A 20,741-nucleotide genomic window follows, 5' to 3' on the forward strand; every position below is an offset into this window, starting at 1 on the left:
GAGATAGTGAATGGTGGTGCCTGTGATTTTTGGAGGCCTGGTGGAAGGTTGATTGGCTTGAGTTGGACTGATGAAGAAATTCTGGTTTGCATCGCACAAGACGACACTGTGTATCGGTCAGATGGCTCGATTCCTTCAGAATGTCACTAATATCTGGCATTTAACATCATCTCTCATTGCCAAGAGGCATGCTAGTATTGGGACTTGGGCTGAGACTGGGAATGAGACTGGCATTCGCAGTATCTCCCCCTCCCATTTTCAATTTCAATGCTATGTGTTCGAGAGGCACCTTAGATCCCTTTGCGGGGATCCATTCTTGTGCCCTCAAATCTCAGATCTAACCCTTCAACTTAGGATCTCTAACAGGTGGTCAAGATGGGACGAGACTGGGAATGGGGTTGGCATTCGTAGTATCTCCCCCTCTCATTTTCCGTTGCAGGGCTAGGTGGTCGAGAGGCGTCTCAATCTCTTTGCGGGTAGCCATTCTTTTCCCCTAGAATCTTAGATCTGACCCTTCAAGTCAGGATCTCTAACAAGTGGTCAAGATGGGACTCACTTTTACCAAGCTTTGGAGTTGGTTCTTTGCAAAGAAGGAAATGCACATTTTGATGGTTGGTCTCTGTTGGGAATTTCTGATAATTCCAGAACAAAAGGAACAGAGAATAATGTCTGTTTTTTTTTTTTAACACACAGAAACAAAAATTGTTTGCTGAAGACAGTGTTTCAACAACGTATTATTTTAGCAACATTCTGTTTCTGACGCAGAGAAACTAAAAATTATTCGCTGAAGACAGAGTTTCCGTTTGCTGAAACTCGAGTTTCAGCAACACACAACAAAAAAACTTGTATTCATTAACAAGACTATTGTTACAAAAATTCTTCCTCTCACAGAGGAATTACAGCAGGAACGCTTCAGATATAGTTTCAAAAAAAAATTTCACTTTGTCTCTGCTTGCAAATTGACACTGCTGTGTCTGCATTTCTGTGCATTACAAAAAGCAAAATACTCTATCTCCTCTGAAAATCAACCCACTATCTTTGCACTGTTGTGCATTACACACACAATCTATCTCTGCTCAAAAATTAACACTGCTGTATGTAAAAACATTTATCATTTTTTTTTGTGCTGCTGCGCCACATTACATTTCATATACAACTACAAAAAAGAAAACATTACATGTACCGTAAAGAAAAACTACTTAAAATTTTTATGACAAGACTAGAAATTAAAACAAGGTATGGAGGGGCAGACAAATAAGTTTAATTCCTGAAATTTCTGGATGTTGCAGTACATTCTCCATGTACACAATAAAACTTGGTGTTTACTATTTTTACCAACTCTGCCATGATTTTTGTACTCTTAAATGCTTGATGTCCTTGATCTCGAAAAATAAAATATGCACCGTGTAAGGAAAAATCTAGTTTCGATTTGCTGTTTTAATTGGTGTTGCAGTTGAAAGTAGTATTTCAACACTCCCCTTTAATTTCAACTGCTGGGTTATCAGTCATACCCAGACATTTCCTCAAAAACTCAAAACTTTTCTGCCCCAATGGTTTGGTCAGAATATCTGCAACCTGCTCCTGAGTTCTGCAGTGTTGTAAAACAATTTCTCCATTGTTTACCAATTCCCTGATGTAATGAAACTTTGTGTCAATGTGTTTCATTCTCTTATGAAACACAGAATTCTTGGATAATGCAATAGCTGAGCTATTGTCACAAAAAATCACAGTTCCTTTTGCTTGCTCTTGGCATAAACTCCTTAACATCCTTCTCATCCAAATTGCTTGACACGCTACTGCTGTAGCTGCCACATATTCTGCCTCTGCTGTAGACAACGCTACAATAGGCTATTTTTTAGAAGCCCATGAAATGGCTCCTGAACCCATGTGAAAAACATAACTGGATGTGCTTTTCCAATCATCTACACTTCCAGCCCAATCACTATCAGTGTATCCAATTAAATCTGAACATTCTGAAACAGTATATAAAATGCCAAACCTTTTAGTACCTTTAACATACCTCATAATCCTTTTTTCTGCCTACCAATGTGCTTCTTTTGGCCTCTCCATGAATTTGGAAATTAAACTAACAGCATGCATTATATCTGGCCTAGTTGCAGCCAAATACACGAGGCTGCCAACTATGCTCTTCTACAAACTAGGATCAAAATCCTTGCTGCTGTCCTCTTTCTGAGTCTTAATCCCCTCACTGTGGGAGTGATTACTACTTTGCCCTCCTGCATATTAAATCTTTACAACACTTCATTAACATATTTTTCTTGTGAAATAAAAATCCCATTTTCATTTTGTTCTACTTCTATTCCTAAGAAGTATGTCAACAAACCCATGTCAGTCATTTCAAATTCTTCTTTCATGACTGTTTTGAAATTTTCAATAAGGTAATCATCATTACCTGTGAAAATAACATCATCAACATATAACACAACAATTAGTATTTTACCATCCTTTTTTTTGATGTAGAGGGTGGGTTCTCCTTCACACTTTTCAAATCCATTTTCCAGTAGATAGGAATCTATCATATTGTACCACGCTCTTGGTGCTTGCTTTAGCCCATAAAGAGCTTTCTTCAATCTGCACACTTTGTGATCTTGGCCTTTCTTTTCATATCCTAGAGGTTGTTCAATGTAAACCTCTTCCATTAATACTCCATTTAGGAATGCTGACTTCACTTCCATTTGGTAAACTTTCCACTTGTTTTGTGCTGCTATGGACAACACTGCTCTCACGATTTCCATTCTAGAAACTGGTGCAAAAGTTTCCTCATAGTCCCTCCCATACTACTGCTTATATCCTTTGACAACAAGTCTTGCTTTGTGTCTTTCTATTTTGCCTTCAGCATTACTTTTGGTCTTGTAGACCCATTTAACTCCAATGACTTCTTTTCCTTTTAGTAGTTTAACTAAATCCCATGTCTTGTTTCTTTCTATGGCATTGATCTCCTCATCCATAGCTTCTATCCATTTCCTATCCTTAATTGCTTCTTCGAAATGAATAGGGTCATCAACATGACAATATAAAGCAAACAAAGAGTTCATACCTTCATTTGCTACCTCTTTTTCATAAATGTCACTTAAATTTCTGAACTTCTTACCTCTTTCATTTGGTGTACAAGTGCTTGAAGAAGCACTTGAATTTCCTCCTTGTGGTGTGCTTGGAGAAGCAGTTTCATTTCTCCTCAAGGTGTCTCTTGCTGCCCTTGTGTTGGTGCTGCTGTTTGGGGATTACAGCCATCTCCTCATCATCTTCATCATGTGACAAAGAGTTTTTAACGTTCATTGTTTTCTCTATGCTTCCATCCTAAGCTTCCTCCTCAATGAACTGAACATCTCTACTCACAATAAGCTTCTTGGTGGATGGGTTATACAACCTATAAGCTTTGGATTCCTCACTGTATCCAATGAAAATACATTTCTCCCCTTTGCTGTCCAACTTCTTCCTTAGTTGATCTGGAATGTGTGCATAAGCCACACATCCAAAAACTTTCATGTGGGTGACTCCTTGCTTTGTCCCACTCCATGCTTCTTCCAACACTCTATTCATGACTGCTTTTGTAGGGCATCTATTCAAAATATACGCTGCACAATGTACAACTTCAGCCCAATAATCATTTGGCAAATGCTTTGCCTTTAACATACTCCTCGCCATATCCATGATTGTCCTATTCTTCCTTTCGACAACTCCATTTTGCTGCAGAGTGTACCTAGTGGTAAACTGCTTATGAATTCCATTTTCTCTACAAAAACATAGAAATTCTTTGGAGATATACTCACCTCCTCTATCAGTTCTTAGAACTTTGATATGCAGCCCGCTTTGGTTTTCTACAAGTGCTTTGAAATTGCAGAATCTTTCAAACACTTCACTTTTGTTCTTCAAGAAATAAACCCGAGTTTTTCTAGTAAAATCATCAATAAATGTTAGTATATAGTGGCTTCTTGCAAGTGATGGAGTTTGCATCGGTCCACATAAATCTGAGTGGACAATCTCTAAGGGTGCTTTTGCCCTTATGCTTTTCCCAGATGGAAAACTTTCTCTATGTTGTTTCCCCAAGATACAACCTTCACAAAGGCTATCTGGTTTCTCTATCAATGGTAATCCTCTTACCATTCCTTTTCTATTCAACAAGTTAAGACCTCCAAAGTTGAGATGTCCAAATCTCAAGTGCCACAACCAATTTTCATTTTTTGGTTCACTTTGGAAAGCCTCTTGTGTCACTGCTGCTATTTCTTCTCCATTTTTCAAATCTGCTTTCATCCTGAGAGGGAACATCCTGTTCCTTGTCATCTTCACTTCAGCAATACATTGTTTGCTGGGTGTTTTATCCATGATGGTGCATACATCATCCACAAAGAAAACATTGTACCCCTTTTGAACAAACTGTCCAATACTTAAGAGATTACATTTCATTCCAGGAACATAATAAACATCTGCTATGGTTTTCTTTTCACCTTTCTTTGTTAAGACATTTACTTCTCCTTTTCCCATAACAGAAACTTTATTATCAGTCCCTAGTGTGACTTGTGACTTCACACTCCGATCTAACATAGAAAATAGGGCTATGTTTCCTGTCATATGGTTACTGCAACCGAAGTATAGGAACCATACATCTTCACTCTTTTCTTCAGTCATATTATAGGCTAAAAACAAATTTTCTTCGCTGATATTTTCTCTAGTGAAATTTGCACTAGTTCTATTATTCATATCATGCTGCTTCTTCCTACATTCATTTGCATAATGCCCATATTTTCTACAATAGTGACATTGGACATTGGATTTATCATACCTTTGTCCTTGAGCATGATGTTTTCCACTTTGTTGGCTGCTGCCTTGGCCTTGGTTCTGATTTGAATTGCTACCTCTTCCTTGAGCATTTGCTGGACTGTTTCTTCCACCTCTATTTTGGCTTCTGCCTCTTCCTCTCTTGTTTCCTCTGCCTTGACCTCTTCCTCTTCCAAAGAACATCTGGGTCTTAAAGGCATGCTCTAGAGATGAGTTTTCATTCCTACTCAATATCTGCTCATGTGTTATCAGTGATGAATGTAGTTCATCAACTGAGAAGTTTGCGAGATCCTTTGTCTCTTCTATGGTGGTGACAATCACATCGAACCTCGAGGGTAGGATCCTCAATAGTTTCTCCACAATCCTCCTTTCTTCAAGAATCTCTCCATGAGACCTTATCTGTGTGACCAGACCAATCACATGTGTGAAGAATGAGTCAATATTATCTGACTCCTTCATGTAGAGAGTCTCAAAATCTCTCCTCAGCAATTGTAGTTTTGTTGTCTTCACTTTCTCCATGCCTTGATAGGCGATCTTGAGAGTTTGCCATGCTTCTTTGGATGTATTGGCTGCTGCTATCCTTGGAAACACACTCTCATGCACTGCTTGATACAAAAAGTAGAGGGCTTTGGAATCCTTATTCTTATTGCTCTTCAGTAGTTCTTTCTCTGCCTAAGTCAAATTATTAAACTTGTCTTCATTTGCTGGTTCTTCAAAACCATACTCAACAAATTCCCATAAGTCTTGGGAAGCAAGCAAGGCTCTCATAGTTATTGCCCAATAGTCATAGGCTTTTCCATTAAATTGCGGGAGCTGAGTATTACAGATACCCATGCTAGTGCTGGCTCCAGCCATTCTTTCACTCTTAACTATGCTTCAAAATACTTGACTGTGTATTTAAACTGACTGTCCTCAACAGTAACACAAAAACAAACTTGAGAAATACCTTGGATTCTTTCTTGACTAAGTGTTCACTCTGCTGGAGAAGCTGCTGCAGCAAGAAATCCTTCCTTCAGCTTTTTTGACACCTTCAAAGAGCTTGGACAAGCTCTGATACCATGTTGGGAATTTCTGATAGTTCCAGAACAAAAAGAACAGAGAATAATGCTCTGTTTTTTTTTTTTTTTTAACACACAGAAACTAAAATTGTTTGTTGAAGACAGTGTTTCAGCAACAGAGTTTTGTCAACGAAGTTTTAGCAATGCATTGTTTCAGTAGCACTCTATTTCTGATGCAGAGAAACTAAAAATTATTTGTTGAAGACAGAGTTTCCGTTTGCTGAAACTCGAGTTTCAGCAACACACAACAAAAAAAACTTGTATTCATTAACAAGACTGTTGTTACAAAATTCTTCCTCTCACAGAGGGATTACAGCAGGAACGCTTCAGATACAGTTTCAAAAAAAAAATTCACTGTCTCTGCCTGCAAATTGACACTACTGTGTCTGCACTTCTATGCATTACAAAAATCAAAATACTCTGTCTCCTCTGAAAATCAACCCACTGTCTTTGCACTGCTGTGCATTACACACACACTCTGTCTCTGCTCAAAAATTAACACTGCTATATGTAAAAACATTTTTTCATTTTTTTTTTTTGCACTGCTGCATCACATTACATTTCATATACAACTACAAAAAAAAAAAAACATTATATGTACCGTAAAGAAAAACTACTTAAAATTTTTATGACAAGACTAGAAATTAAAACAAGGTATGGAGGGGCAGACAAATAAGTTTAATTCCTGAAATTTCTGGATGTTGCGGTACATTCTCCATGTCCGCAATAAAACCTAGTGTTTACTATTTTTACCAACTCTGCCATGATTTTTTTGTTTTTAAATGTTTGATGTCCTTGATCCCGAAAAACAAAATCTACACCGTGTAAGGAAAAATCTAGTTTCGATTAGCTGTTTTAATTGGTGCTGTAGTTGAAAGTAGTATTTCAACAGTCTCGGTGCCGCTGGTAAGACGAACATCTTGTATAAGCTGAAGCTGAGAGAAAATGTTGCAACCATCCCTACCTTCAGTTTCAATGTGGAAATCGTCGAGTACAAGAACATCAGCTTCTCTGTGTGGGATGTTGGGGGTCAGGACAAGATTCATCGACTATGGAGACACTACTTCCAAAATAATCAGTGTCTCATCTTTGGGGTTGATAGCAAGGATAGATACCATGTTATAGAAGCAAGGGATGAACTACGTGATGCTATATTACTTGTGTTCGCAAATAAGCAAGATCTTCCAAATGCTATGAATGTTGCAGTGATCACTAACAAACTTGGGCTGCATTCCCTTAGGCAGCGCCCTGGTATATCCAAAGAACTAGTGCCACTACTGGTGAGGGCTTTTATGAGGGCTTGGATTGGATCTCCAACAACATTGAAAACAAGGCTCGAAGAAATATGGTGAACTCGGTTCCTGGAATTTTTGTAGGGAAATGTCGTCTTATTTGATTTTTTATCAGAGATAGTTTGAAGAAATAAGTGTAGTCAAACTGACTTTTGACTACTATTCAATTTCTTATATGGGTTCGGATATTGGAAGCGTTATGGAGGTCACCAACTGTTTCCAATTCTCGAGCCAAGGAGTGGAGAGGACTATGGTGATATATTCGATTTACAAAATTTGAAGATGCTTGAGTTGCACAGAATCTAAATGGGCAACTCGAAATTACTGGTCGAATCATAAAGGTGTTAGCAATCAAGTTGAAATGCAAGAGTTTGGCACTAATGCTGATGATTTTAATGTTGATTTTAATAACAAGTATGTCATGTCATAGTACTTATGGTTGTTATTGAAGTGACATTGGTCTGACCAACTATTGTCACATTTTTTTAGTGTGTGTCGGAACTGGTCATTTCGAAAATACACAAATTTGCAGGATATGGTGTATTATGAATAGACTCATGATCATGGTGTATTATGAATCACATATTGTAATTAGAGCAAATCTACATGTCATATATTGTTTTGTAATGGTTACCTGCTGTTAGACCCAAAGAGGCATGCATACCCTTTGTTATGTTTTCCCTATGTTAGAGAGTTTTGACACCCTAGAAGAGTGTGTCATGCGGGATGGATACACTTGGGTGGGTCGTATTGGTTTTAGACTCCATGAGATTAAATTTCATATTTAGGGGGAGTTGATCGAGAAGTTGGATGAACCATGTATGTGAAGGAATTCCTAGAAGACTGGTGGTTTTAGTGGTTGGGAACCCATGCATTTTAGTAGATGGTTGTTACTTTATATGGACATTGACAATTGCATGAACAAGGTACAAGGTCTAATTTCCAGACTTGACCAGATGTGATGTAGATCTTGTAGATTGATATAGAGACAAGTAGTCATTAAGGGGGAGTGCTAGAAAATGTAATTCCTACTTGTCTCAGTTGTGACTTTCTATGTAAAGGAGTCTGTTCCTACTTTATAGGAGTGGTTATATCTATATGTCCCTAGTTTGGTGTGTGGTTGAAATATTCTCTCAACCGATTGATTGTGTGTCCAAGATAGTTTCCCTATCTTGAGACAACGCTTCTTGTATATATATGTAATATCATAATTTATCAGTGTGTATAGTTTTTGCTATCAAATTTTATCTGAAACCTCACTCTGATATGAATTTGATAAACAAACAGAGAAGGCAACATAAACTTAACACACTTAAAATTGGAGTTGTTGTTCAATTACATTGCTTGCTTAATTCAATTGTTCAAAGCTTACATGATTATAAAGATTCGAGAAGAAACATAAAATTAACACACTCAAAACTCTAGTTGTTGTTCAATTACATTGCTCGCTCAATTCAATTGTTATGATTATAAAGATTCGAAACCCCTAAAAATAGCTATGTTAATCTTTAGCTCTGACACACATGATGCACACATCACTATCACCTCACTGACATATAGATTAACTTTGTATAAATAACTTGAACACACACATCAATATCACCTCAGTGACACATTTACTATTCTTAATTAGGATTCACGAGATGTATATCAAATATGTTTGCTCATTGTGCTAGTTTACCATCAGAGGGAAAATTTTAAATTTTAAGAACATAAATTTATTTTAAAAAATAAATTATAGTTGGTAATTTTGCTAGTTTACATTTTCAATCACGAAATTTTTTAATTTTAGAGATGAAAAATTATTTTGAATTGTAAAAATTTTGGTTAATTTTTCTAATCTTTAATAGAAAACTTAAAAATATTTGGAAATAGTTTTGTTAAAAAAATTTAAATTTTAATGTTTTTATACAATCCTTGAAATTTTGACGATTTTTTTTCCTATAAAGTTGGGGCAAACCAATTTTAATTTTACACCAAATAGGAATTAATTAATTATTTCATATGAAATATGAAGCCATTTACTAAATTTAACCCATAAAATTTTCCTTGCTGAAGGCATAGTATATTGTAAATACTTTGACTCCTGATTAATTTGCAAATTTTTAATAACTATTTGCAAAGTTCATTAAATTTTTGGTAAAATTATATATCAAATTTATATTTTAGAAATTGAAAATTAATTTTTGAAGTTTTAAAATTTGAATTTCTAATTTTTGATGGTGGATGAATAGTTTTCTGTGGTTTAAAATCAATTTGTTAGAATTAATAATTGTTTAAAACAAAATACTAATGGCCAAATGTCTTCCTAAATTAATTATAAAAAAATTGAATATATAACTTTTTCCATGATTAATATTTTCTCTCCATTCATTATAATATTTATTTTTAACTATAAATATTTATTAACTTGTAATCATTCATTGGTGATTTCCTATTAATTGTTGTATTCTTTTAATAACAATGAAGTTGTGAAGTGTCCTCATAAATTAAATATATAAATTTTTCCATATTTAATATTTTGTTTCCATTTATTATCATATTTATTTTTAACAATAAATATTTATTAACCTATTATCTTGCTTTCGATTAATTATTGTATTTTTTTTTTAATAACAATGTTTTTTCAACCTTTTCCACTAATATACTATATTGATCATAATAATTTTTTTTAGTTTAATTATTTAATTGTTCCGGACCCTTTGTCATAGAACTATGTTATCATCTACTGATAGATTATTAGGAATGATATTTCCCCTCCACCAAAGTTTTAGTGCTTAAATCATGCACTTAATATAACTAAACTATATAATCACATTCAATTCTCTATTTTTATTTTTACATAGAAAAACAAATAATACTAATAGCAACACTGCATATTACACTTTTTTTAATATTATGTTTTTACATTTATCCATAAAATTTTCATCCTTTTCAATATTATTTTTCGTGCATTTATCATTTTACAAACGCCTATCAAAAGCTGATTAATATAAAGAAGTTAAATGATATCAAGAATGATATAGTCAGCAAGCTTAGTCTGAAGAGTCCAGAAAATAAAGGAAATTCAAGTAAGATTATGATAAAAATTGGCTGAATTTTTTGAAATTATTCTGGTTTATAGCTATCAAACTTCAAAATTTTGGGTGTTCTAGAGGTTCTTGACGGTGCTGAATCTTTTTCCACCATAAAAGTAAATAAGTGATTCAAACACTTCAACGTTCTGATTTTTTGAATTTTTTTTTAAGAAATTCTGACCAAAAATCTAACAAATTTGTGGTTTCAGTAGACAACCCCTCTAACAAATTTGTGGTTTCAGTAGACAACCCCTCTAACAAATTTGTGGTTTCAGTAGACAACCCCTCTTTTAAATTGTTGTATGCTTGTCGCTGCCTCAACTATAGTAGAGCACAAAAACAAAATGAAGTATGAAGTTTAACAAGACAATATTTCAAATGGAAATACTGATATTTCTATAGGTTTGTCCAGGAATGTAGAGTTTTAGATCTAAGTACAGTAGCGGTGATATATCCTAGTCTGAAGGGGTTGCTCACAATCCTCTTATTTCCAAACATTCCAACATAGCAGGCATCCATAATCGTTTAATGAGGTTAACAATAGATTAAAATCTAGTGTTATGGGGATTTCATCGGACTGCACCTGGAGGATATTTTGAAGTTATCGTAACGATTAAGGGCATTGAAAATATTTTAAGTGTGATTAACAGACACATATAAATATCATAAAAAGATATATGCATGATTATTATGCATTATGATAAACCGATAAAAAACCATGCAATATCCTGTATGAAAAATTTAGTTAATGGTCCCCCGGATTCATAACAGCGCAACGTTACAGAAACGGAATTAGAGACGAGTAAAACGATAACTAGAAGGTACAGATATCATAGCCATTTCCTCTTTTATTGTAGATAGCCCGTTCCATAAAACATAGTTTGGACATATAGATAGATGAATAGATGTAGATTTAGCAGTATAAGCTGGGGTTGGAGAGGAGATACTGCTCAATCTTCTTGAACATGGCGTTACTCTGTTCCTTCATCTCTTGCGCTTTGCCTTCGTCAACCGGAGCACCAGGGAGGGTTTCGCAGTTGCAGATCCAAGTCACCACACAGCCGCCTTCTTTACTGGGAACGAATTTGAGCTCAAAGTTTGAGGCACTCAGTTTCTTGTCCAGCAGCCCTCCTTCTACAGTTGTATACTTGAACACCATCTTCTCCTCGTCCATTTCATCGACTCGCTGCTTTGCGTAGCTGAAATCCTTGTTAGCTGAGACATGAAAATGAAAATCGTTATAACTGCCGTCTAAATCAATAGAGGGAAAAACTGGAAGCTGAAATATAATATTGATTTATCCCCCATTAATGTTGCTTTTATAGCCGTAGTACCAGGGGTGAAGTTGAGCTGCTTCATGGTACCGATTCCTCCATCTCCCTGCAGGAAGGTGACGGAAGAGAAAAAGTAAGGAAAAATCTTTGGAAGGAAGTTGTGGCTGTCCTTCACCAGGGCGTTCCATAATCTCCTTGCTTCCACCTCACTCAAATCTTCACTTGTTGAAGTCCCACTCACCATGCTGATTACCTAAAGAAGTGTATCAACAACAAGAAATATAAGCTGTTCGTTGTGGTGTGCACTAAGGAGGAGGAAGAAAGGGTATATAAAGGCTAACACCCAAAACGGTGCATTTAAGAGTAGTAGTAGTTTGTTAGATGTCACAGTCACGGGTTAATGTGATCCTGAGTGAATTCTTTGCAATCGTATTCCGTCGAGAATGTCAAAGGCAATAATGGAAAAGGCAGGTTAGTGCAACTGCGAACCCCATCACGATTTCCCGTAAAATGTCGGTAAGACGACTGTATCTTCGCTGTGTTATTAATGTTCCAATTAGAAACCAGGATTTTGTGGACTTATAGATGCTGCTCATCTGGGATTTTCAAGTTAACATCTTGCATTTATAAATATATAGTTTATCTTTACTGAAATGGCTTAGAATTGTACATTTATTTCACATTCACCAATTACGTTTATGAATTTGTTACGTAGGCCTTTCATCGGGTTTTTGAGATTTATTACGGATTATTTTTACTAGGCTTTTCAACTGCCGCTGGTGTCATTACGGAGGTTGATTACAGGCTTTTCAGATTTCGCTTATGAACTTTATTACTGGGCTTTTCAGATGCCTCGAGCTTTCCATCATCAAACGCCCTGTCTCTTTTCTTTGATGTACCGTCAATTTCGTTGATTTAGATGTAAAGAAATAAGCATATAAGAAAATGGAATGTATTTTGATGATGTGTGTACGAATATAATTAACCGTCAATTTCAAGAATTTGAATGTGAAAAACAGGTCGACGTCATAAATTTCAGTGTAAACAAAGTATGAGAAGCAAATGGAATGTATTTCGATGATGTTTTTACGAACAAAATTTTAATCATGATAAAATTGAACTTAATTAAAGGTATGTATGCATATTATATTTTATTCTCTTTGTATGTGAACAAAATTTTAATTATGATAAAATTAAAGTTCATTAAAGGTATGCATACATATTATATTATTTATATTTTTTTAATGTCTTCTTGTAATTTCTCATATATTTTATCTGTGAACATGTGAATTTTTATAGGAAAAACATGCGTTTAGACATTATACTTATATATACCATGTAAAATATTATATTAAAAATATTAAAGTTATTGCAATTATATAAATTGAAGTCTAGTAAATATTATAATTATATAAATTAAGCTTAATAGATACCAATTTATAATAAACATCAAAACATTTTATAATAAGTTTTACATTACTAAAATTAAAAAATCATAAAATTTAATTAAAATATAATTTTGTTATTATTATTAAATTAAATAAGAAAGACAAAAATGACATGACTAATTTGGAGATAAATCTCAACTTTTGATTAGTGTACACCCTATAAATATTCTATGGATGTTAAATCTATATATATCATCCATCTAATAAATATTGATAATTATATTGAAATTCTAATCACTATTTCAAAATAGACACATTAAACTAATTATTTATTTCATATTTTTATTTTTAATAAAAAATGTTAAATTAAAAGTTATATTATTAAAAAATAAAAGTTAAATAAATTTAAGTAAATAATTGAAACATGTATTCTAATTAATAGACGAAATGACTCTCCTCGCTGGGTGATGATGCAGGAGCATCGTGCTCAGAAAAACCATTGTGTTTTAGTAAGCATAGGGTCTTTTGTTTCAAGGGACCTGATTTCCTAAAGAGTGATTAATTATTTATTTTCCTATGTTTTTATGAGGGTTGTATAATAGTGAGGATATTGTAATGAAATCTTCTCGTTAAGAGAGATTTCAAGAATAGTGTGTGATTTAGAGGAACTAGGAGTTAGTTTCATGATTTTAGGGATTAGATTAAGATATTTAAGATTCAGGTGAAATTATTCAGGAACCAAAATTGTTTAACTTAATCCTTTTGTGTATAATTTGTAAGCCTCAGAGGCTTAAAAAAGGAGAGTTACTGAGAGAGTTAGCAAACAGGAGGGTTGGTTTGTAAGCCTACGGGCATTGAAATGAGAAAGGCCAACTGAGTGTAAATTAGCCCATTCAGTTTATGTATGTACAGATTTTAGTTAGCAAATAAAAGTTTAATCTCTTCTAAGTTAATATTGGTTGAGGGTCTGTATATGATCTATCTGTATGTGTGGTTATCCGAAGGATTTGTCCGTATATTTGTGAATAAGGAGGAAATCCCATAATGACTGTATATATATCACAACGCTTGTGACTATGCTTGAATATGGTTCTATGACAATGGATGTGAGTGTTTTGACATATAAATGAATGTGTATGCAATTGTGATAATGGTGGAGAATCGATTGAGAGTTTATTGGGTTTGGTTCAGGAAGTAATGTGAACTTGATTCTGTAAGAAGGGCTATTCGAGATCAGATTGATTCCATTGGAAGGAGTTCGAAAACTAAAAGCAGAGTGGATTCAAAGATCCGTATGCACTGTCAAATGTATGATAATCAGGTATATTTGCAAGGTAGAGTAAAGAAATCAGAGAAGTCTCAGCACACTGTTTCTAAGCGAAGAAAGGAGTTAGCAGAGTTGAACTTGGTAACAAGTCAATCTAGAGGTGAGAAGGAAATTTAGTGGAGGCACCAAGTTTGGTGGAAGAGTGGAGCCACGACGAAGTGAAATTGTGATTAAGTGGATTTCAGAGTGAGTGGAATCTTGAGCAAAGGAATAGATATGGATCATCACATCGACAGATTTATTAGATCGACGGTGATCAGCAACTGCGGGGGATAGGAGTGTACGGATGTCTTGATCATGGTTGAAGCCCGACACTAAATCATAGTCACCGATCTCATTTTCAAACGCTTACATCAAGTCAACTGTGGGGTTAAGCTGTGTGGTAATCTGTGTGCTAGTTGAAGACCCGCAGGCCATAGATTTGATGAACTCGTATATCCAATAGATATCGGGTCATAAAGTGATCAGATGTTAATCTGAGAACGGACCTGAGCATTTATAGATTAAGGATTTATAATCCTTATCGACTCCATAAAGGTGGGTAAACATTGTGCGAGATTACCATGCGATATCACTACTGACCATTAGATCAAGCGTGCCTTGATCAAATGGTGGAGGATCGCTGACTAGTTTTGCATCTCAATATTCATGAGTGGATGAACCTTGGCCTTAAGAAAATGCGATTTGCGGTGTGCGATGCTTGGGGGTATCATCAATCATCGGATTGAAAAGTGCGATCAACGATAGAGATTGAAGCCAATAAGGCTTGGGACATGACAGAGATTGAAGCTGATAAGGCTTGGGAGTGAGTGGACCCGAGAAGTTTATGGACGCGGGTTTATTTTATTTGGGGTCCAATTGTGCTTATCGCATATCGCATGCGAGAAGAGGAGTCTTAGGAATGTGATGAAGTACCACATGTTGGTGTGATCCGCGATATTGAGATGGATTTTTATGCTGGAAACTTCGGCCAGAGGAACAAGATCATTGCACACTAAAAAAATTAACCAATTGTTGTGGGTTAATAACCCACAGGTTCGGGGATGTGAAAAGTTGTAGCTTTGCTGCATCAAAGTGGTATTAGAGTGAGAATAGGTAAACGTTTTGAAGAAACTTAGGGCAAGAACGAAATAGTGAAAGAAAACTCAGCGAAGGAGTAATTGATGTTGACAGTTAGGGCTTCACTGAGATAAAGTTGGGATATTGAAAGAAAGAATCAGATTCTAAATCTGATTGACAGTAGCTGAATGTTGAAAATTTGCACAGTGGAAGTATGAAGATCTGCTGAAACAGATTTCCAAGAGTGGTGAGATCCTGAAGACAAGTGATGGTATGAAAGTTTGTTTAATGATTAGCAAAAATTGAATGAGTGAAAATTTGGAGTAGGATTACAATAGTTAACTGTAAGAGGGACTTTTGCAAGTTCTTGAAGTAGCAGAGTTTGAAGATTCAACTAAAGGCTGGATAAAAGAACAGTCCATTCAAAGTGCAGGTGAATGGTAGAACAAGATCATGCAGAGATCTTGAATGTAGCATCATAAGAAGGTGAGAAGATTGTAGCAACCTAGAGCAAGGAGTGTTCGATTGGTTCCAGAGGAAAGAACCAGAGAAATGCTAACAGACTGAGCTCAGAGGAGAGAAACTTAGTGAGACATATGCAGCAAGAAGGAGACTTGTTACTACAGGGGTTTTGTTGTAGCTCACCAAGGCAATTCCATAGAGGATGTGGGTAAAATTGCTAGGGAATGAAGGAAGATGGTAAGAGTTTCTAAGTGAAAGAAGAGGTGGTCAGAACCAAGTATTTCATTGTGAGAGGATAATTGTGCTCCTAGAAGTGCAGATGAGTTGAAGCCTAGAAGGAGAAGAGGAAAATTCTCAAGGAGGTTCCAAACAGAGGGCCAATACTTGCCAAAATACCAAGTCTAGAGGAGAGGTTGGTGAGGTAAGTGGCAGTAGGGAAGACTTGCTGTTGCAGAGGCTTGTGCAACTCATAGTGAAGTAAGTGAGGAACTCATATAGATGGAAAGGATGATGAATAGTGACAGTCATAGCAGAGGTTCTAAAAGAGACCACAACATAGGAAAAAACAAGAAAAATGCGAAGGCAAATGACATGAGAATGAGTGATGAAAAAATATGATAAAGAAATGGTTGAGGTGGCAGTTCAACTTGAAGTATTAATGGAAATGTTGCAGAGAAATGAGATGGAGTAGAAATATGGTTATGTCACGAGAAAGAAAGTGAAGTGGCAAAGGCTATAAGAGAAGAGGAATCAACAAGAAAATATGCAGTTAATAAAGGAGATGAGGGAACTTGAACAGATTATAGATTAATCAGCAGCAGAGGATATGCTGGACAAATAAATTGGGTTGGTAAGAAGGTTAATGATGAAAGTGTCTGAGAAGAAGACAACATTAAGAAAGAAAAGAAGCAACAACAAGAGGAAGACAACATTAGACTATGAAAGCATGGCAAGTGGAGCGTTGCAGCATAAGGTATGGAGACCTGGAGAACAACAGTAGAAAACAGCAACAATAGAATAGCTGACAAGCAAAGACAGATTACAAAATAAAGTCTGGGATCCAAGAGGAATTAATTTTCCAGACTTATGACAAGGAGGTCAAAAATTTCCTTACCCGGGGAGTCTGATGTAGGAGCATCCTGCTCGGAAAAGCCATTGCATTTTAGTAAGCATAAGGTCTTGTGTTTCAAGGGACCTGATTCCCTAAAGAGTGATTAATTATTTATTTTCCTATGTTTTTATGAGGGTTGTATAATAGTGAGGATATTGTAATGAAATCTTATTGTTAAGAGAGATTTCAAGAATAGTGTGTGAGTTAGAGGAACTAGGAGTTAGTTTCATGATTTTAGGGATTAGACTAGGATATTTAGGATTCAGGTGAAATTATTGAGGATCTGAACCAAAATTGGTTAACAGAATCCTTTTGTGTATATTTCGTAAGCCTCAAAGGCTTAAAAAGGAGAGTTACTGAGAGAGTTAGCAGATAGGAGGGTTGGTTTGTGAGCCTACAGGCATTGAAACGAGAAAGGCCAACTGAGTGTAAATCAGACCATTGAATTTATGTATATACAGATTTTAATTAGCAAATAGAACTTTCATATATTTTGAGTTAATATTGGTTGAGGGTCTGTATATGATTTGTCTGTGTGTATGGTTATCTGAAGGATTTTTCCGTATATTTGTGAATAAGGAGGAAATCCCATAATGACTGTGTGTATACATCACAACGCTTGTGACTATGCTTGAATATGGTTCTGTAATAGTGGATGTGAGTGTTTTGACATATAAATGAATGTGTATGCAACTGTGATGATGGTGGAGAATAGATTGAGTTCATGAAGTAATGTGAACTTGATTCTGTAAGAAGGGATATTCGAGATCAGGGTGATTCCGTTGGAAGAAGCTCTAAAAATAAAAGCGGAGTGGATTCAAAGATCCGTATGCACTGTCAAATGTCAGATAATCAAGTATAGTTGCAAAGAAGAGTAAAGAAATCAAAGAAGTCTCGGCACACTGTTATCAATACTACATGCCCAAAAATTCATAAGTCACTTTATATGACACTAGTTTATATGACCCTTATTTATTTATTAATTAATTAAATAAAAAAGACAAAAATGACATGACTTCTTTGGAGATAAATCTCAACTGTTGATTAGTGTATACACTATGAATATCCTATAATATTCTATGGATGTTAAATCTCTATCATCCATCTAATAAATATTGATAATTAGATTGGAATTCTGAATCACTATTTCAAAATAGACACATTAAACTAATTATTTATTTCATATTTTTAGTTTTAATAAAAAATCTTAAATTAAGAGCTATATTATTAAAAAATAAAAGCTAAATATATTTAAGTAAATATTTGAAACATGTATTCTAATTAATAGACGAAATGACTCTCCTCGTGGGTGATGATCAAAGGAAGTATTGGGGAGATGGGAATGATTATCCCCCACGTGACCCTCTTAATGCATAAATGTGTTGCTGCAAGAGCGTTGAGAATCTACTCGGTGAATGTTCTCAAGATGGTGGAAGGAATTTTAGGGAGGTTTCTAGCTTGGAAAATCATTTAGAACAATAGGGCTATGAAATTTGTAGCAGAGGATGGAAGTGTTGCCTCCAATTCTGCAACTGGACTTCTCGGAGCCTCGAGTTGCTTCACTGGTAGAGGTGTGTTTTGCATAGTGGTTCAGAGGTCTTAGAAGGATGAACTACAAGTGACTCTTGTTGCACAGTTTGTAATCTGGGACCTGGGTTGGACTGATTTGCTTAGCCTTTACGCTGATGGAAATATTCGTGGTAAAGTTGACAACCATTACAGGGCTCTTTCTAGGCGGCATGGTTATGAAATTCAAGGAAGGTCATTTTGGATGTCACTAAATTATCTCAGGTAATTCATTTCCAATCTCTCCATTTTGGGTGGATTATTCAGTCTTCTCTAGTATTCTGAACTAGTTTCTCCCAAGGTTGCTTGAATTTGTGTTTTGTACAAGATGTAAAAGGATTCAAGGGGATAGTCATCTTGCTCTGTTTTTATTTAGGATGTTAGTGTTCTTCTTCTGTCAGAAATCTATTGGCGAGAGATGAGATTGACACTTCTTAGTCATCACAGGTTAGGGTCAGGAGCCTGGAGAAAAATTGTGTTCTGGGCGCTTGGCCATTGGAGTCCTTGGAGTGTTGAGGTTAGGAACACCCCTTCCAAATCTTGTTTTTAGCTTCGTGGCCATAAACCATGGTGGGTGTTTGTTTTTTACAATTTGGAGCATGTATTTGGGGTTTGAGGTGGGTTTCCTGGGCAGCGTCAACTTCCTAGCCATTCTCGATTGGGGGTGGTGGAGCCCTATTTAATTGTGAAACCTTGGTGGGTCTAGAAGAGAGGAACCGTATGTACACATTTAGAATGACCTGTTGTTGAGGGTGGGTGTAATTTACTTTGTAGGCCACCTATGTTATGGCGACGTAGTCGTTCGCATTGTGGGGATGGCCAGCAGGGCCAAGGAGATAGGTTGCAAGAGAATCCTTCAACTGAAGAGGGTGATCTTGATCAACCTCTTGGTGGCTCTCCTAGGAGAGTTAATCTGCCACCCCCTTTTGATTCAATAGAAGCTCAGATTCACCTTGTCCAAGCTTTGGTGACCAACAAGCTCAAGACAATCAAAATGACCACAATGAAATTCTCAATTTTCTTAATGATATTTTACACAACCAAGGATGCATCTTAGATTGACATGAGTCACTACGCCGTAATCAGAAATACTTGCAACATCAGATGGACAATTATGAAGGGCGGATGGCCCATATGGAGTCTCATGTCCATGATGTATTTCATCGCCTAACTAATGGAGGTAACCCTGCACAGGGCCCCATTGATGATAATATGGAATGAAGAAAGTTGGAAACATTTTGTTTTTTCTCAATTTTGTGCGAGTTGGGTTGTTGACATGAAATCTCCAGTTTTATTTTGTTAGTATGAGTCCTTTTTTGTATATATTTGTTGGCCAACAATTCTAGTAGGAGTGAAGCCTTTGTTTAACGGCAACTCTTCCACACACAATATAATCATGTTTTTATTAATAGAAAATTTTCAACTTAAAAGAAAATTTGACTAAATGACTATTTTCTAAGAATTTTAGAATTTATGAAAAAATGATTGTATTTAATAATTTTTATGAAAAAAATGAAACTAAAATTAAATAATATAATATAATATAATTGTGAGAAAAATAAATTTGAAATTATGAATTTTAATAAAATTCTAAAATAATTAAAATACAATAATTATTTTTGTTGTAAAAATTTAATATATTTGTATAAATAATTAAATTTAATAATTATTTTGATAAAATAAAATAATTAATATTATAATAATTATAAATATCAATATCAATATAATTGTTTTTATAATTTTGTTTAATAAACATCTATTATTAACTCTATAATATAAGCGATATGTATATGTATATGTATATGTGGGAGTCTATATTATCTAAAAAAATCCTAATAGCTTATTTTTTATGGGGCCTTGACAATGTTTCCCACAACTTAGTAGAAGACTTAGCATTATGGTAAGGTGTTATGAGCCATGTGCTTTAAAAAATGAACAACCCAATAATTACAATCCACTTTGAAGTGGGAAGGTTAGTTTACAATGAATACAATGTATAAGAAAAGATTTGATGATCCTAAGATTAGGTCTCCCCTATATATATATATATATATATATATATATATATATATATATATATATATATATATATATATATATATATATATATATATATATATATATATATATAGATTTTTCATTATAATTGTACCATGTGTTAATGTAGAATTATAATGAAATTTTTTAAACTGACATTAATAATATAACAATAGAAATGTAATAACTGAATATATATGGCTTAATAAAGGTTTTAGGTTTAACACATGATTTGTCTAAGGATTAACATGCCCTTCCCCTTCAAACAAGTGTTGTCCTCAACACTAGTCTAA

At 35.0% G+C, this 20,741-nt stretch overlaps 1 protein-coding gene and 1 pseudogene across 1 annotated transcript; one reads left to right on the top strand and one right to left on the bottom strand.

Moving 5' to 3' along the window:
• Positions 1–545: 545 nt before the first annotated feature.
• On the top strand, positions 546–7,251 carry LOC149225887 (ADP-ribosylation factor 2 pseudogene; annotated as a pseudogene).
• Positions 7,252–11,055: 3,804 nt separating this feature from the next.
• LOC149225888 (major strawberry allergen Fra a 1.06-like) lies at positions 11,056–11,742 on the bottom strand. The gene is made up of 2 exons (XM_089375167.1): positions 11,559–11,742; positions 11,056–11,439 (listed from the first exon to the last, which is right to left on the bottom strand). The coding sequence occupies exons 1-2, from the start codon at positions 11,740–11,742 to the stop codon at positions 11,138–11,140; spliced, it is 486 nt and encodes a 161-aa protein (XP_089231293.1). The 3' UTR covers positions 11,056–11,137.
• Between the last annotated feature and the right edge of the window lie 8,999 nt (positions 11,743–20,741).

This window comes from Pinus tabuliformis, chromosome J (genome assembly GCF_031772625.1).
Source record: "Pinus tabuliformis cultivar Carrire ecotype Pingquan chromosome J, CPIR1, whole genome shotgun sequence".
Taxonomy (NCBI): domain Eukaryota; kingdom Viridiplantae; phylum Streptophyta; class Pinopsida; order Pinales; family Pinaceae; genus Pinus; species Pinus tabuliformis.

What these genes read in the sequence shown, in the direction of transcription:
- LOC149225888 (XM_089375167.1), bottom strand. Translation starts at nt 11,742, where the DNA reads ATGGTGAGTGGGACTTCAACAAGTGAAGATTTGAGTGAGGTGGAAGCA. An exon ending in GCAGCTCAACTTCACCCCTG is followed by an intron (nt 11,440 to 11,558) that starts GTACTACGGCTA and finishes TTCATGTCTCAG; the next exon opens with CTAACAAGGATTTCAGCTAC.